The sequence below is a fragment of the Paralichthys olivaceus genome, chromosome 11 (assembly GCF_024713975.1).
Source record: "Paralichthys olivaceus isolate ysfri-2021 chromosome 11, ASM2471397v2, whole genome shotgun sequence".
NCBI lineage: Eukaryota > Metazoa > Chordata > Actinopteri > Pleuronectiformes > Paralichthyidae > Paralichthys > Paralichthys olivaceus.
In genome coordinates this window covers 11,780,382-11,799,775 of record NC_091103.1, presented here as the reverse complement: position 1 = coordinate 11,799,775, position 19,394 = coordinate 11,780,382, and the positions used below count along the sequence as shown (strand labels likewise).

At 41.8% G+C, this 19,394-nt stretch overlaps 2 protein-coding genes across 3 annotated transcripts in view; one reads left to right on the top strand and one right to left on the bottom strand.

Moving 5' to 3' along the window:
* Nucleotides 1–13,598, bottom strand: part of hip1 (huntingtin interacting protein 1) — a 42,900-nt gene extending 29,302 nt beyond the window's left edge. The window contains exon 1 of one of the 2 annotated variants that reach the window (XM_020095115.2): nucleotides 13,284–13,598. In XM_020095115.2, the coding sequence (XP_019950674.2) occupies nucleotides 13,284–13,400 (117 nt within the window). In that variant the 5' untranslated portion in view covers nucleotides 13,401–13,598. Of the gene's footprint in view, nucleotides 1–5,300; nucleotides 5,483–13,283 lie in introns of those variants that run through there. The other variant, XM_020095116.2, reaches the window with a different exon arrangement.
* A 2,588-nt stretch (nucleotides 13,599–16,186) lies between these two features.
* Nucleotides 16,187–18,552, top strand: bcl7bb (BAF chromatin remodeling complex subunit BCL7B b). Its single transcript, XM_020094940.2, has 6 exons — nucleotides 16,187–16,580; nucleotides 17,054–17,129; nucleotides 17,254–17,344; nucleotides 17,429–17,587; nucleotides 17,678–17,781; nucleotides 17,908–18,552. The coding sequence occupies exons 1-6, from the start codon at nucleotides 16,468–16,470 to the stop codon at nucleotides 17,977–17,979; spliced, it is 615 nt and encodes a 204-aa protein (XP_019950499.1). The 5' UTR covers nucleotides 16,187–16,467; the 3' UTR covers nucleotides 17,980–18,552.
* The last annotated feature ends 842 nt before the right edge of the window (nucleotides 18,553–19,394 follow it).

Genomic DNA, 19,394 nt, shown 5'->3' with positions numbered 1-19,394 from the left:
TTTGTTTTCGTTACTGTTTGTCTGTCTGTTCGCAGGATTATGAAAAAAACATGGCTATTATTTTCTTCAAACTTGGAGGAGGGGTGCAGAATGAGCCTGGGAAGAACCCATTCACTTTTGGAGCAAATATGATGAAGTAGGCAGATCTAATAACTTTCTTCCACTTTCTTTAATATTGCGAAATCGGGCGTTCACCTTAGCGGAGGGATGTGCTGTCTGAGTGCCACTGTAGTTCACTGTGCATCTAAACCTGCATTTAACTGAACAAGGCAAATAGTTTCCTATATAACGGAGCAATATCAGCAATTATTAAAATTTCTGTAAATCCAATATTCATGCTCTATTTTGGTCTCTACCATCTCCTGAGAGATAGATCCAGCACGCTAGCTGCTAATTGGTCAACTTGTTGACAGTGACTTTGTAACAGCGAGTAAAACCAAAACAATGGGCTGAAAACATACTAGGTGCTCCACTGAGCTGTGGTAGATTTACACTGAAAAGGGAAAATTATGGGATCGCTGTTTCTCGCAGTGTATTTCACAAACTAGTTGCTCCATTGTTTCACAAACTAAAAATACAACTGAAAATAACACAACTCCCCTGACGGTTCCCAAACTGAACTCTTGGAGCCAAAAGCAAAGCCTTATTCCACAGAGCATTTCACACAAATACCCACCCTCCCTCACCACATGATACAACAGCATGAAATGACACAAATGCTCTTTTTTTTTTAATCAGATAATAAATGGAAAGACATTTTGAGCCCTAACATTTTTCCAAAAGTAACTCCACCCAAATCAAAAGGTCACTCCTATGAAAAGAGCTTGTTTAAGGAGCTTTTGCATCTGACATGAACATCCGCTCTCACAGAACAGTCACTCCACACCTCTTGTGAACGAGCCTGACTGGAAAAAAGATGGTCTTTTTTAAGAAGGGCCATTTTTCCTGTGTAATTCAATGCACTCAAAGGGAAAGACCCGAGTGGGAGAGGGAAAATAACAAACTCAAAAAGGTCATGTTATGGAGGTTTCACTGAGGCAGTCTGCGTATTGATCTGAACAGAATCTGCATTGCAATTGATGATAATTCTGCTCATAAACATTTATCAGTCTAATCATAATCAACAGCCTGAAAGCTGATGGGCTGAAATGATTTGTCAGTCCCATTCAAGCCTCTCAGTCTGTAACCTGCAGCTTGTTTTCCACAGAACGCACCAGGAGTCTTCTGAATAACAGGGCATTTGGTGATGCAGATAAGCCCAGCGGGATGACGACGTCTCTGAAGAGCCCATTAAAACATGGAGGTTCAGGAAATTTGGAGTAAGTGATCTCAAAGCACTGGGCTTCTGTTCTTCCTGTGGGCGGAGGTGGAGGGCAACAGCTGGTTGAAGACACACACACACACACACACACACACACACACACACACACACACACACACACACACACACACACACACCTCCTAATAAGTTTCCTTTCTGTAGCCTCATGTGAAGGAGCCTCAGCTTCTTGTACGACTGTGATGTCATAGTGACGTATAAATGGCGAGTATAATAATTTCCATTGTATTGCATTTCAGTTTAAAGTTGCAACTGATGTTTATTTTCAGTTTCAGTTAAGTTATTCAGAATTGTGATTTGAAGTCGCTGAACTGACAATTTTGTTTTCTCATATTTTCTAATCGAACTTCCATCCAAAACTTAAATAAGAGATTTAATTTACAATCACAGAAGATTACGTAAAACCAGCAAATATTCAACTATGACAAGTTGGCCATATTTCATGCTGGAAAGTCCCACAAGTAAAACATTGATGTGTACGGTCTGTAAGGCTTCAGTTTAGAGGGGTGGCACTAGTGTTGCAAGTTGCATCACAAGCATCTCATAAAGTATTTGAAGAGCCATCAGACGACTGAGACGAAGGAAAAAACAGACCAACTGCAGCAGCAAACTTTTGAAACAGCTTTCAAACAACCCAATAAATTCGACAATGACGTCTCGATTTATTTGTGGACTATTTCGATCATAACTGTCAAACTAGATAATAAAAGATGTTCTATGTCATAACCTGTATTTGTTTTTCACAGGGTTTAAACTGAGCCATCACTTCCATACACAGTTAGTAACACAGCTAAAATACATAAATAAGTTTATATTTGTTAAAAGTACGGGTATAAGATTGATACTAGGCATCGGCCAATACTCAAAGTCCAGGTATCAGAATCAGTATGGGGACAAGAAAATGGTATCAGAACATCTCAAGTAGTTTCTGTGTTTCTGTCTGTTAATCAGTTTGTTAATCTGTTGAAAAAGTGCCATAAAAATAACGTTTATTATCTATTTCTTATTCTTTTATGCGTCACTAACTTCTGTGCAGTGTGGGAAAAAAGAGGTTCCTTTCACAGAGTCTTCCGAGCTTTGTTTTCATACCACTCTGCCTCAGTCCGTGCCAAAAGAGCCAAAACATGGTGGCAGCCTTGAGGAGATTTATTACACCTAACGATTTCCCACTAACGCCAAGAGGTTTGAAATAATCTGTTCATCAGTGCAAATGAATGAGGATCCACTGGAGGACAATTTCCATCACTGTACACCTACGCCATGTCTGCGCTTACATGGCCCAGCTGACTTCATGTGGGCAGCTGAGATCTATTTCACAGACCAGAGTGATTTTCCTGTTTCACTATCAAAACTGTGCATCTGGTGCGTCTTCTTCCCACTATCTATGTGAGCTGCGTCTTTTATTTCCTCCGTAAATTTCTCTGACCATCCCTTTGCTGGGGACCTTTGGAGGAAGAAAAAAGGGGGACTCTGGGCTGTGCTTTCATGTCACCCATGCACCCTCCCCCACACCTACACAAGGGCTCAAAGTACACCCATCCATCCATGTTGGCAGTGAAAGGCCGGTCTTGTTGCTTTGGCTTGTGTGCACCTGCTGCGATGCACGCTGGACACTTCAGCCTGTCTGTTAGCCTCGAACACATCCTCCAGAGCACTCCGAGTCACAGTAGAAATAAATGTTCAACCTTTAAATGTGTAAAAATATATTTATTGATCTGCTTGTGATGTGACAACCTGTGTCTCTTTAATATGTGTAACCCAGTTAGGGCTGAGCGATAAAAACTGTTAATAATAATAATTATCACAATATAAATCTCATCAATAGCAATATCACAAAAGTACAATATAAACTGATATACTGTTTATATATTGTATAAGAACAGTGAGGAGATATAACACATGATTGTTCTAAATCAGATGAGTAAAATGTTTTGCAGTTTATCAGGTATTTTTCCTTCTCTGCTCATAAAGAAGAGTTTAACAACCTTCACTCAGGAGAAAAACTCCTGTTACGGTACTATGGACACTTAAATGGGAGAAAAAGCTTGAGACCTTGACTTGTAAAACTACGTAATACTACGATTTTATTGTTGTAATATCGCAACTATTCTCAATTGCAACTAAATTCTTGTAATATTAAAATTCCATCACAACATAATTCATGAAATCTCTTTTTTCTTTTCATTCATTATGTCCCTAAAACTCCTTCACAAAATTCTGTCTTTAATTATATAATAATAATAATAATATTAATAACAATTATACTGTGACACTGATTGTGATAATTATCAATATTAACTGATATGAACGTTTTTATCATGATCAAATTTCTGGCCATGTAGTTTAGCCCCCGAGGGGAATCCTGCTGTGATCACACATCAACGTCTCCTGGATTTCTGCGGACATTAAACTAAGAGGCCAGGTAGATACAGTCCATAGAAACTGTGGAGCTGTCTCACTCGGACATTTGAGTCGACACATGCACCTCCTCCGGAGAAAATACGGACGAACTGTGGAGTCCAGTGCATGTCTGAAAGCAGCTACTGTGTGCCTTTAGGTTTGTCGCCCACTGACATCAATACAACCTGTAATTGACATTCATGGCACATTTGAGCTGTTGAACCTTTTCCACCAACCTGCAGCTGCACACTGAGCCAAACAAAACAGAAAGCTGTGGCCAACAGAGAAGAACATCTAATAATAATAATATTGCTTGAATTTATATATACAATCAAACATCTCAGAGTTTTTCTACTGTCCTCTTTACTGTGAACTGTGTGAAGCTCTGTTTTGTCAGATAAAAAAATATTGATCTTGTAAATATGGATGATGTGCAAAGACTGACTTGTCTGTTGGTGTATGAAACATATAAATTAGCCAAATATTTGGAGAATATGAAAAAAGAAAAACTGTTCTTTTTAAAGTTAATTTAAACAAGGTTTTTTTAAACTGGTTTTTGAATCTACTCCTTTCCCTTCTTTTTTTCACATGTTTTGTTGGTGTAATCCTGGAAGAAGCTGTACGTGTCTGTAGGATAGGGATGTCTTATAACCCCAAGAGAGATGGGCCGAATGGATGCAGAAGTTTGGAAATGCTGCTGGCTCCATTTTAGATTGAAAACTCCAGAGAAGCATTTTAGTCTGGACCGACAGAAACTGAGATGTTTCAAAGGGATTACGCCGACACTCACAACAACTTCGATTTCGCCAATTTGTTGAGCTCCTATCACATGACCTCCTTCCGGAAGAAACTATCCGGCATTAGCCTCGACTACCGGTGTGGAACACAACATGGATAATCAATTACAAGCATTGCTGACCCTGTCTGCCCCTTGACCCCTCTTTGCTAACAGCTGTTATGCAGTTAAATTCTGCATTTTGCAATGATACAACTGCTAAGGAGACAGGTTATTGTTCAAAGCATCGCACATGTATGTGAGTTTTATGTCCCATTGCAGACATGTTAGTATGGACGGGGATTAAAGGATTGAAAGCACTGTTTTCAAATGAAAACATAGTCATATAGATGTAGCCTTTTTAAATGTGCACCTTACTGAATCAGGAATTACATGGATATTGAACTGGCCCCTCTGAGTAAACGTGGCCCCCCGATTTAGAGAAATCCTAGATCCACCCCTGCTGTAGAGAAACCTGTGATCCTTGAATCTCCCAGTAAATGAAAGAGGATCTAAACCTTCAGTGGGACCTTGAGCCCCAGTTTACAAAGCACATAGAGAGGATGTCCTAAGACCTTCTTCTCCCCAACAACAAATAAAACCTTCACCTTCAGTGCGGCTGCACACAACAAGTCTCTGCTTGCATCGAGCACAACTTCCATGTGTCCGCACAAACTGTGTGTGTGCGCGCAACAGGACCTCCTGGACACCACCCCCACCTCCAAACACACATGCAGACCCTCGATGTGTGTGTGTGTTGTGTTTGTAATAATGTTGAGCACTTACAATCTTACTGAGATCCATGATGGTCCGAGCAGCAGCGGTGAGAGGATCCTCGCAGCCCGGAGAGGCCAGGAGAGGAGCTCCGCTGGTTTTATCCTTAACGCGCAGTAATTAGAAACGGGACAGCGATTGAGGCAACAAATGCATTTGGGAGGAGGAGGAGGAGGAGGAGGAGGAGGAGAGGAGGAGGAGGAGGAGGAGGAGGAGGAGGGTGGTGGAGGGGCCGTTAGCTCAACATGTGTCCTGATTTGGTATTAAAATGCCGCTGCCCTCTCCTTCCTTCCTTCCTTCCTTCCGTGTCCCTGCTCCTTTCTCTGCGGGCCCTGCGCGCTCTCTGCTCGGCGAGAACTCCCAGCATCCGACCGCCGAGGAGCCGCGGCTCCGTGAGGGGGAAAACACAGCGAGGACTGCCGCTGATCGAGCCACTAATCCCCGCTCCTCTCAGCGCTGCTCCGCTTTACAAACCAGCCCCGCTCACATGTATATGCATCAGGCTGAAGCCGAGGCAGGAGGACACCTTTATTTTGCAAATAGCCCGCTCTCCTGGTAGACAATAGTAGCATGGAGCCCGCAGAGTGGGGTCCGGGGACCGCCGGGGGTCCTGAGAGGGGAGGGGAGGTGATGTAGGCGGGTCCAGGAAATAAAAACAGCACAATTTCCTCTGATGCTCCATTCATCTGGACATAGCACAGGTCATGTGATCTAAAGCTGCACACCAACAATATTTTCTTCATTATAATAAAAAAAATCAATAATCTTAAAATATAACTAGGATGGTTCTCAGTGGAGTGCACACCTCCACCACAATCCCTTCATGAAAACACGTTTAAATTCATCATGTTTTAGCCCCTTACTTTTTTCCTTCTGGTTGCATTGAGTGAAACACCATGCTAAGATATTTAACTGTTGTGGCTAATGTGACGAAAAGACTTTTCATCAAGATCAATGAATTACTCTCTGAGAAATCCAGGAACAAGGTTGAAACAGCTCTTCAAAAATGGAGGAACAATTAATTGATCATCAAAATTGATAGAGCCCAAAGCATCACCAGAGCTGAGCGATCCTGCACACACATGCATGCATGTCTCTCAATAGTTGTGAGGACACTCATTGACATAATGCATTCCCTAGCCCCTTACCATAACCTGAACCATCACAACCAAATGCCTAACCCTAACCTAAATCTAATTCTAACCCTATCCCTAAAATCAAATCTTAACCCTCAAACAAGCCTGTGAAATTGTGAGGACCAGCCTAAATGTCCTCACAATGATGGTATTAAACTTGTAACTATACACACACACACACACACACACACACACACACCTCATCCTATCTCAATCCTGCTCAGTGTTTGCCCCCAAAGTACCACAAAGAACACAACAAAAACACCACACAGGCTGTACAATATGTGACCATAACCACAAGTGGCTATTTTCAGAAGCACCACACACACACTGTGTGAGCAAAGTCGCTGTGGTTTTATAAAACACATGGAGCCTTTAAAAAGAGAAAGTTCCAGAGAAAATGGGGAGAAAAGCTCAATGTTCACCAGGAGAGCAATTCTAGGTGAATGATGCCCCCATCTGGTTTCTCTGAGACTGTCAACCAGTGTGTGTGTGTGTGTGTGTGTGTGTGTGTGTGTGTGTGTGTGTGTGTGTGTGTGTGTGTGTCTGTGTGTGTGTGTGTCTGTGTGTCTGTGTGTCTGTGTGTGTGTGTCAGAGTTTACATTCCAGTCAGTTAGAGCTAAACAGTTGTTTTATATAATGTATTAATTATAGCAACAGTTTGGTTCATTATGTGTTAACATGCCAGAAGTATGTGAATTACCCATATTTTTATATTAACATGATACAATTAATAATCAATGTAGCTCAAAAGATAAATAATCATGTTTATAATGTAAAAGTGTTTTAATAGATAATAATGCTTGGTTTACCATGAAGATTTTTAAAATAAAACCGCAGGACATCAGCTGACAAACAGAGGCCGGGCCAGACACAATAATCAATATGCTACACATTCCACCACCGGGGCTGCACGTTATACCTCCGAGCTGCTCAGCATAAACAGTCTGTCTCCAGACAATGCCGGCTCTTTTCCAACAAGTCTCTTCTCTTCCTGGTACAGCGTGGGCCCTTCGCCGAGAGCAAGCCTCACAGAGCATTTCTCACATACAGAAGTCCCACTCTGTCTTTCACTCAGTCGCTTGGAAACTCTTATACATGTATGATAAAAATATAAATATGTTAAATAATTCCTTTGTATGAAACAACTGTTGCTCAGACAAACAGGTGATGATAAATGCTGATAAGTGATCAGTCTGATGAACCTGTACACGGTGCAAAGTACAACTGTACAATACCAAGGAGAGAAAATGATGCAACGAGTCACAAACTGTGCATTGTTGACATCACATACTATTTATGCCACTGAATGTTTAAACCATAGACTGTGTATAAAGATGGATGATGTGACAGCGCCTCCGAAGTGAAGGTAATGCGTCTCGATCACCACTGGATGGCTGGCTGCAGTACAAGTCATAAATCCTACCTCCTCAGTGTAAGCGGATGGTACTCGGACTAAACTTAAAAAGTCAAAGTACTCAAAGATGGGTTCAGTCATTTTTGATCGTCACACTGAAGTTTGTTCAAATTATCTTTTTTTGGCAAGTTGGGTTCTAATTTTTTTGGGGGGGGGTTATAGAAACAGGATGAAACATCAAAGTTTATTTTTATATTTATCTATATTTAGAATTTTTAAGAAACTGACTTATTTTTGCAACCAGCTAAGTCGCCCTCTGCTGATTATTCAAGAGAATGCAGCTTTCACTCACTGTCACACTGGCTTAACTTTCAAAACCTGGAGTCGATTTTTATAAAAGTCTATTGTTTAAACATTTTATTCTTTATTTTAAAACAAAGGAGAAAGTCTTAGATTCTAAAATTTTAAGGCCACAAATACTTAGATAAGTGTTAAAAAACAGAATGATGCTGTGTTTGTACAGTTATACCTTTTCTCTCGGGTAGAACTTCAGAAAAGAGGCTGGTTTAATGACAGCGATTGGTAAAAATGTGCTTTGAATAATTTCCATGAGGCTGCAAAGGTGAAAGACGGTCTGTGTTGAGCAAACACTGAGGTTAAAGTCCTGTTCGTTAAAGTCCTGAGGTTACGACATGACTCTATGTCCCCCAGTGGAAAATCCCAACAGAGAGTAGATCGAGGATGTGGTGTGAATACATTTTGATGAGTGGTGGAAGAGGGCGGGTTAACAACTAGTCCCTGATCAACTGGGGGTGAAAAAGTCAAATGAAGACAGGCCTTATTCAAAAAGATAGAAAACCTTATCTGTATATGCTGTAGTGGCCCATAATAAATGTACGTTTACTCTAACAAAAGATAAATGCTGAATTTCAGTTTTTCCTTTGTCATAAATGAGCTTTCATTTTAATTCTGACATCATAACAACAACCCACGTAGTATGATATGGTATCAGCACTAGGGCTTTGCAATAATTCATGAATCAGTATTGTTGTTCATCATCTTTTAGCGGAATGATACAGGTCAAAGTACAGGTATTGTATTTTAGTATGTTCAACATTACTTTAAGTGAGACGGTTCAAATTGAAGCAGGCTGATCAACCACCACCCTTACACCAATGATGCAGGCTTCAGACTGACTTTTGACCTCTGTCGCACAAGGAACAAAAAAACATCACTCCATCTCTGTCTCTCTCTCTTTCCGCTTTACTGTGCTGTAAAACACAGAAGAGAGGTCCAAAACAATCTGTAAACCAGAGCCATTGTTAGCGCCACCAGGAACTCATTGCCGGACTTTGTTCCACTTACTGACCTGTCACTCACATCCAGATCTTTTATTCTCCGGCCAGTCGGTGCAATGAGGCCACAAACCGCTGCCTGCTGTTTCTGCTGCCTCAGTGCTTTTGATGGTCGTGCTTTCATGCCTGCATGCTTGTCTGTGTGTGTGCTGCATGTATGCGGATATCCCTCCATAACTTCCCCAGCATTTTAAATTGCAGGATGTAAAAGACGGCTCAAGGAAGAGTGGAGACAATGGGTGTGGGAAGGAGGCAGAGGGACAGGGTCATTAAAAAAAGGCTCGTCTCCATCTGCACTGCTGAGTCTTGTTGTGTCCGAGGGCCACACCACGCTCCTCCCCTGAATTCCACAGCTGCCAGGGCACCACACATTACTAAACCAGGGCCAAGGAGGATGAGGGGTGTCCATCAGATACTTACACCACTGACTCATAACCAGGGGTGCTTGGGCCAGGGGAGGACTTGGAAGAGTTTAAAAACTTTATCAGGCAACAACGGCAAATGAAAGAGATAATTCTAAATAGATATAACAGTAATATAGTAATAGTGTTGTGATAATTCTGAAACCAAAACCAAACTGTGATTCCAAAGTCCAAAGTTGAAAAGGTTAGGAATCTCTGATTTACACAGTAGGGTTGATGCTGAAGTTGGTGACAAAACAGCGGCAACGTTCATAAAATAATTATCAATACTTAGTCTGATGCTACGACTATAAGCTGCCTGCTCCGTGCAGCAGCAGCAGCAGACTTGAGTTACAGCACAAGTTGAGAAGATTTGGTGTCAAAGCAAAAAGCAACAGAGACAGTTTTGGTGATATTTCAGATTAAACCTGATGCCAAAAGTCAACCTGGTCAAATAGCACGACACACAGTACAAAACACCATGTGAGAGAAACATTAGACTATGGCGGGCCAACACAGTCTACGTAATCAATGTGAAACACTACACATACCTTAGAGTGCATGTCAAGAATGAGGCTGCCAGCAGTGAAAAATAAGTGCTCCACAGATACTGAGCTGACACGTCTTCCAGAAGAACTGCCTAGTGTCACAGCAACAGCCAAACTTTGTCTTTTTCTCACTATCAAGAAATGAAGTCCAAATTTCCTGGATGTGAACGCTGCCGTCTTGCACGTGTGATGCCAGAGATGGCAGAGGTGGTAGAGTGGTAATTAAAACTAAACTTACCAGAACAATAAACACTTGAACAAACATCAGTGCAATAGGAACTACCTGAAATGAATGAAATCTTTGGTCCATATCCCTTCCACTAACATGGAGTGTGCAAAATGTATGACATGTATTGCAGTCAGCCACCAGGGGGCGATCAAGGAGCTTTGGCTCAACTGATACAAACGTGAGTGACCTCCGTTTAAACAAGAAACAAGGAAAGGAGGAGGGGGAGGGCGGCAGGGAGTCTAATTTTAAGGCCTTAATAATGTAACATACAGAGTAGTGTCACTCTCTGGCTCACACGCCTCCATGTCCCTGCAGAGGAACTGGTGCCCCAGAAGTTTTCTACAAGCACTAATTATGGTTCCTATTGGTCCAGAGATTACTACCTACACCAGCTCTCAAATGAAAAAGCTCTTCTGGCCCCTGACAGCTCAGAGACTGTTTTGCAATCGAGGAGCGAGTTGGCATCTCCAACATATTGGAGCCTTAAGATAAAGATTATAATATAAATAATACACGCAGAGCTTAGCACTGACTTGTTATTTACTTGTTGGTTTTCTCAAAGCTATTGTGAACACAATAGAAGAGCAACACATGCCATGGCGATCCCCACTAAACTCTAAATGAAAGAGTCAGCTGCTATTATGAGGCTAAACATGTCATTAAAAGCAGCTCTGTGTGCTGTGCGGCTGCCTGTTCCTTCTTTTTTTAAACCAGTGTGGACACTATGTCACAGAGGGTTTTGAACACACCCTGGTTGTTTACCCAACTCGACACAGAGATAGGGCAGCACTTCTCAGAATCACTGTTTGACGCATCTGTGACTTTAGGCGATGCCGGTGTCTATGCTGGATCAGGGTTTATGTCGAATGTGTGAAGGATGAAGAAAAACTGGACGTTAACTAGAGCGTGAAGCCAGTTTCAAACATTCATTTTCCTGTTCACGTATGACGAACACAGCAGGAGATTGTCCAGATCAGAAAAAATGGAAAATCTCCGGAACATCCAGGCGAGGTGTGACGTCTGGGTCGAGCATGCGGGAGGCGAGACATGAAGTATAAATGCTGCTGGCTCATTCCTCTTGTGATGTTCTTTCACATTATTAAGCAGACATGTAAAAAATTAAAAGGGAAATACATTAGGGAGGTCCGCAGAATATTTTATATCTTGCAGGGGTTCCTTGGCTGAGAAAGAAGTGAGCTGAAAAGTTGTGTCGACAGACAGTGGGTTTTTCGGTAGAGGAGGTGAAAGCCAGCAGCCCAGCAGATTTAGGCAGCTTTAGAGCACAACAGATCAGATGAGATTATCTCTCACTGATCCGTGTAAAGTAGACGGCAGATTCATTGATTCCTGCAGCGTCAGCCACAACTCTGGATCCTTTAGTCAAAAATCAACCCTCAAGAAAAAAAATCAAATAAACAGAAATCATGTGCGGCACGTTGACTGGGAAAACAAATCCCCATCAGTGATTTAAAGACCCAGGAGGAAACCTACGATTACAGAAGAGAAATTGGCACCATTAGTGTCAAGAAGAGAACGTGAATGTGTCATGCTGCTGTCTCCAGTTATGTTGAAGCACTGATATCTAACTGAAAATCAAAGTCGGGCTTGTTGTGTCTTGCATGAATATTTTCACCTCCTTGTTGTTAAGTGAGCTGTTTGCTCAGTTTAAAACGACCTCAGATAATTGAGGCCTTTAATGAGGCAGATGCATAAAGAAAATACCAAAATCCTCCTTTTTTAACCTCAACTGCCACGACACATGACATGCATGCAGAGACATGTCATGGGAAGGAACTATGATCATGTTACACGTTGTGTTGCTGGGGACCATTTTTAACACAACACACTTCCAGGTGAGTTCCCTGACAGTGACCTAGTGACCAGGCTTGGCCTGGGACACGTAAAGTACATGCGTGTGTCTCTGTCTCCCTCCCTCTGTAATCCATGCTGCTACTGTCCCGGATGCATGGGAGAGGCCTGAGCGGATGCATGGGTGAGGGGGCTGTATGAGACCACGTAGAATGAGAGTTGCCAAAAACCAGCTGTGCGCTTTCAGGTGCTTTGCTGTCGACCGCCGCCGTCAGGTTTAACAGCCGCTGTAAATGGGAGAAGCATGTTGCAGCGATGTCATGGCAGTTTGACTGCCTGGATTCATCTGACCTACTTTCTCACCCCCCTCCCCTGCATGTGCATAGTCTACTGTGGGGAGGGGAGGAGGCTTCAGACCACCAGGCCCGGCAGGAAGCAGCAGACTCCACAGCCATAACAGCAGCCTACATACATATGTTGAAGTGGGAGAGGTCATGCTGGAGCTCCACACAGCATTCATTATTCACCAGCAGCCATAAATACACATATAACACCCATGTCCTTATCTGCTCTGCTTTCAAATAAAGTACCCCACTGCCAAGATCTCATCAAACCATCATCTTCATCCTCATCCTGAATGACCCTGCTGGGACTGGGCCTGACAGAAGTCACTGACAGCTCCAGCATGTCTCCCTGTCTGGATTTATCCTGCACAAATAACCCAACAACACCGTTATCTCAACTCAAAGGGCCATTGACCTACATTTCAACAGCTCTTTTGTTGTGCACTGGACTCATTTAGTGTCTGCTGATCACACACACACACACACACACACACACACACACACACACACAGACACAGACTCACACGAGAGACAGAGAAAGTCACACCAAAATAACCCACAATCTGGACCATGCCATGCTGCATGCAGGCTGCAAGCACATTCTGATTAAAGCATCAAACCTGGAAATTAAAAACACACAACACACACACACTCATGTAGTGATCGTGTAAATCTCACAAAGCCCAGTTTAGTTTCAGGAGCTGGCAGCAAACCGCTCTGACATCATCCTCCTCAGCAGGACCCTCTCCATGCCCACGCTTTCTTTCATGACAACACTGATAATCATTATTATTATCTCCGTCTCTGGATCCATACCTGCCCCCTCTCGAAGCTCTCCTTCTCCAGCTCCAGGCTGTTGGCTCCCCCGGTTCGTCGGATCACTTTGGGGATGGCGTTGGGGACTTGCTGCATGGAGCTCTTCACTCGATCCATTGTCGTCTGTGGCAGAGAAACACGCCGCAGCGACAGAGAGGCAGAGGAGGGAGAATGACTTCTACCGCGGACTGTAAAATAATAATGGTGATAGTAAAGGCGTGCTGGAGGATCTATGGCGGGCAGCAGTCCATGCTGAGCTCGTCCCGTCGCCCCGATCACTGGATCGTTTGGCTTCTCCGTCCAACCCCCAGTCACTGACAGGAGCAGCCTGAGCGGCACCAGCGTCAAGTCAGGCAGGCTACCCGGAAACACCGGCTTCTGCTTTCAAAATAAAACACATCGCCAGTGCTGTGTCTTGTTTGTAACGTGCTGTGTGTTTGACCTGTGGTAATTCCTTGTCATTGGTGAGCTCTCATCACACGTTGTGTGCAGAGCTTTCTACAAACAGCAGGTGCAGAGTGAACTTGGCACATTTTGTGTTCATCCTACCTAGTTTATTTGCAATGAATAAAATCAAACTGCATTTGCTTCAGCACTGTTCACTTGTGGGGCTTATATATGCTTTTCAATGATGTGCATGCTATTGTTTCATACACTGCACATCCGCTAATTTCAGAGGTCTGTTTAACGGTCGACCAAATGGTCAGACCCAAGTGCTACAGAGCGCTCGTCACCTGTTTATTCACATTTAATTGATATTGATTTTGACACTGCACTTCCCTGAGCCATTAATAATGCACATGCCAAGTGTGAAGTGGATGAGATGGATGGTCGTCAAGATAAGTGTTTTAAATTCAGACAGACAGATGTTCATTATTGTTCATTATTGTTGTTCTTGTTGATGAAGATGTGCTCTCTTGTTTTGTGCTGTGTCTTTTTGTTGTTCACCAAACTGTAACACTATTAGCTCTGTAGTCATAATCAGGCCTATTTGTTATTAATTATCTCTCAAACATGATAAGTTACAAAGGAAATGTGATAGTCGCCCTTTTTTCTTTACATTGGCAGTTTTAACTTGAATATTACAGGAAATACCCTGTTTGCATCAAAAAACTTTATTAGCAATATGATTTATACAAAGTCATTGTAAATCTAATCTAATATACATGTGTTTTTATTGAAAACAGTCTGCAGGTCAGTCTGTCAGGTTTCAAACTAAAATAGAAGGTACATAGAATGAGAAAATTAAACAAAATAAGTTAAGAGACTTGGCAAGGGAAGGGCGGACGACAAATATTATATCAAGATTTAACATTTGTGTTAGAACACAAGCATAAAAAGGGGTGCCCGGTAGCGTAGTGGGTTGTGCTGGCACCCCATGTGTAGAGGCTACAGTCCTCGCTGCAGTGGGCCCCGGCTCATACAAAAAAGTTTTAAAAAATTTCATATCAGCTGATATTTATAAATGTCACATTATTATTTCTTCTAAGTTTAAAGATTAATATTTACTCCTAAGTGAAGGTTGTGGTTTTAAGCCCTTTTCATGAGCAGAGAATGACAGACACTTGATAAACAGAAAAGCAATTCACAAATCCAAGCAAGGGGCTAGAATACATCAGACATGAGGGAAATGTATTTTTGTATACAGGTGAATGTGTAGAAAAATCAGAAGTGATGTGTAGAAATAACATGAGGGAAATACAGAACTCACAGTATTTGTATTTAAACACATTTTTCCAACCAATGATGCATTTCTGCACACAACCTCTGTAAAAGCTTTTGATTCACAACGTCTTCAGAGGATATGACTGAGGTCCCTGTTCAGCTCTATGCTCAGGATGAAGTCTCTCACTGTTACCTGGGTATTTTCCCTCTGCCTCCTCCTGCTGTCAGCCACTGGCTGCCTGCTTTAGCAAGACCCACCCACCAACATCAGTACTGTGTCATTATTTTGATTTTAAAAAACTACATCTGAAGTCTCATCATACGTTTGTCAAGTCTCGTGTTACATGTCGTCTAAGATTGTTAGCTGGGATGGGTGATTTAGACATGTTCTCTCTCACAGGATTTATACACCATTTCTGAACTGTTGCTGTATACGAAATAGTAGAGGCAAATTCAGACACAAAAACATATATATAGAGATTGCATAAATTATATACATTGTTTGTAGACAGCATCATTTAATTTGCTGTTATTTCTAAATAACCGTAAAGAAACCCCTTAAAGCACAACGTCCCATTTTCCCAACAGGCCCAAACATTACAATTCATCGACAGCAGAGTAGTAAATACCATCATCTCTGTGGGAGGTGAAGAATGAACAGGCCCTTACAGCCAAGTACAGTCTGCATGCTTCAAGTCTGCCCTCTGCTGTTCATACATGGAACTCAAAATCAAAGCTAGTGTATAAAATGTCTAAATAAATGCAGTGACACAAAAAAATATATTAGCAGAGGAAAGCGTAAAGACTATTCTGGGACTTACGTTAAAGGTAATTACAGATAAAAAAAATAAAATAAAAAACAGACAGTGGTGGGATTAATACTCACATCCCTCACTTAAAGCACTAATGCCACCATGTAAAAATATTCTGTTTAAATATTAGCTTTTAAAATATCACCTAAGCAAGTAACAAAGTATTATTTTGTAGATGTATCCCACTTTAAATACCGAGAGACTTGATCTGAAGCCCTTTTGACCAAATGTATACACAGTTAAGTGGCTCTCAACCTGCCGATAAGCTGGCTCTAAAGCATCACACTTTAAATGAAATGTCATGAGATGATTTACTGGTTAGGAGAAAAGCAGAAAAATAGATATATATTAACTTCCATTCATTTCAATTTACATAAACAAATAATACATAATAAAAAAACATGTAGGTTACACACCTCATTGTTACAGTAAATACAGTATTTTATTCAAGTTCATCTTACATAAATAAATACATAATAAAAATGTACACTACACACATTGTTACAGTAAATACAGTATTTGAGTCAATGTCAACTTACATGAATACATTAAAAAAATTAATAAATACAGTTCACAGTGTTACAGTAAATACAGTATGAGCACACTGAAGTAGAAAAAAAGAAAAAGAGGGATTATGAAGTCTCGCGAGAGTCTCGCCGTAACGAAGCACTGGGGCTTGGTCTTGAAGTTTTCAGATGCATCTGTAGATGAATCATAACAGCGTCAAGATGTCGGGACGATCAGGCCGCGCCGAGACCCGGAGCCGCGCTAAGGACGACATCAAGAAGGTGCTGGCCGCCATCGAGAAAGTGCGGAAATGGTACGTAGGCTGCGCGGAGGGCAACATGGAGGGAAATGTGTGATCAGACCGCGGACTGTTATCTGCTGCGTGAGCTCAACTAACTTCAGTCGGAAAAGTTCCATGATGGACGGGACCGTCGACCAATCAGTGGGCGCGGTTGACAGAGGAGGCGGGGCTAGCGGAGTCCCCCCACCCCCCTCCTCTCCGCCGAGAGCTGTCAATATGGCTACAGCCCCACATGCTCGCTGTAATGTAGCCTGCTGTCACTCCTCAATGAACTCACACACACACACATCTTCTAACGTCGTTTTCACACGAGAGCTATAAGAGAACATGATGGGAGATGCGATCAGCTGTCCTGTGTGTGTGTGTGTGTGTGTGCACGGAGCCGGTACATGTCAGGTTGCAGATTAATGCTAGTAAAGCAGATAAGGTGGCGTTAGAGCTAAACCAGCTCCTCTCTAAAATTAGTCCAACTCTGCTAATTCCAGGGAGAAGAAATGGGTGACGGTCGGAGACACGTCCTTACGCATATTCAAGTGGGTGCCCGTGACGGAGACCAAGCAGGTGAGGGCCTGAAAAAAAATGGGCTGAACAAATAAAAATGACGATCTTCGTCGCTGTTCATAAGTGCAAGACTTGCAGAGGTGTTTTGGGGCCTAGTCTCATTCGAGTCTTTGTCTATCGTCAGATATATCGCACCAAATCCACAGGTGGAGAGGTGGTGAGAGGACTGAAAGACGTGGTCCTGGAAAACACAAACTCCTTACTGGATTTTACTGGTGAGTCTGGAGGTTGGTTTTGATAAAACACCAGAGCCACTGAATGTGTCATGACAAAGAAATAAACATGTCTCCTCGCCCCAGATGAAAACAGCAACCAGAGCTTTCTGTCGGATGTTTACCAGCCTAAGATGGACAACAGCAGCAGCACCTCCAGCTCACAGCAGGTCAGCCCCCCACACGCGTCCAGTCTCCGAGCTGAGGACTCCCAGCCACCGATGCTGGGCCAGGAGAGTGTGGACGGTATGTGGACAGCTCTTCCCAGCATCTCTTCTTAGACGCTGGTGTCTCAATGTCAAAGCATAGATGAGGATATATTCTTTGTAAATGCAGAGCCGGTTCACCCAGGACAGGAGTTGGCTGACGAGCCTCCTACTCTCACCAAGGAGGACCTTCTTTCATCAGGGACTGTCAGACGGAGCAACCAGGACACACAGGTCCACTTTCTGGGTTCAAGGCAGACCTAAACATCTCCTTAATTACACAGTTGTGTGACGTAAATACTGATGTTCATGTGAATTATCTTACTAACCTGTGTTATATGTCTCCTTTTTATTGAACAGGAGGAACGGGATGACTCAGGGGCACCTCCTTTAAAGAAGATCTGCACAGGAGAAAACACTGTTCTCAGATAGCTTATTTATTACTCATGATCTCAAAGTGCACACAAAGTCTTTGTGCAGACCTGTCGTCAGTTGTTGTCAGATTAGCTACGCTTTCAAAATGATTCAGAGGTTCTCTCTTACCCAAATTCTATTTGTTACATTTCAGCAGATTACTTAAAAGTTATTTACTGCAGAATCTTTGTATACTTTTAAGCGTCTTTAAAGTTTTGCTTTGTTGAGCCGTTTTCTGAGGGAATGGAGCTGATTTACAAACTTTGATTGTCAGGAAAATAACTTTTTCTCATTTACTCTTTATGCAGTTGACCTTTATTTTTGCATGTTTCCGTATCCTATTGCTTTTTTCTTTTGGAGATTTATACACGCCATTTTGGCAATATTTCAAATGCGTAGCTTTATGCAGGTGGATGTTTAAATGTGCCATTATTATTTTAAACATGATGTCCTTTTGAGAACAGCTCCTCTTTTGGCTTATTACTTGCAAGAAAACAACCCTTTTTGAAATATTTATATTATAATTTGCCCATGTTTATAACTGAAGGTGTTTTGTAAACCATAATAAATGCTACTTTCCATGTCAATTCATTGAGGCTGCATTGGTTGGACTTTATTCACTGTAATATGTTGAGGAAATCATTATATATACTGTATATAATGAAGGCAGGCCCAGGTAAACTTTTGTGTAGTCAAGTTGAAGATAAAGCATTGACAGTGTGTTTTGAAGTTGATTTGATGATTCAAAGAGAAATTAATGTCATGTATTATTGTTAATGTATTGTATTATATTAATATCAAGAAATACATGATCAAAAATATTTAATAAATCAAATAAATAAGTTTCTGACCTGGATGAACACTGACATGATACATATACGTCTACCTGCATCCACACCCCTCATGACTATTGAATATGATTAGTGACCTGCCATGCATCCAGTACTTGTATACTTCCAGAGGCAGGAAGTGGGCAGGAAACAACACTGCAGAGCCCTGGACACGACCTGTCCTTACTACTGCCGCACTCTATAGGCACAACAGAATACTGTACACCAAAACAGCCAATCACATAAGATAAGATACTTCATTAATCCTGAAGGACATTCTTCTGCTAGACCTTGCTCCAAAGTTACAATACCAAAGAACACTATAGTACTACGAAACACAAGTATAACAATTAAGTGTAATGAGGAGTAAGAGAAGAGTTCTACATTTTACAATACAAGTAAAATAAGCCGCAAAAGAATATAAGAATAAACAAGAGTTTTGACAAAAATGGAAAAGTAGTATATTACATGAGTGTGAGTGTAATGTTGCACATGATATTAATATGATACTGTATATTATAATAACGTGATATTGTACATGAAATAATAAAAGTAATATTGTACATATAGTGCATGATAATGAAATGTATTTAATTATCTCAA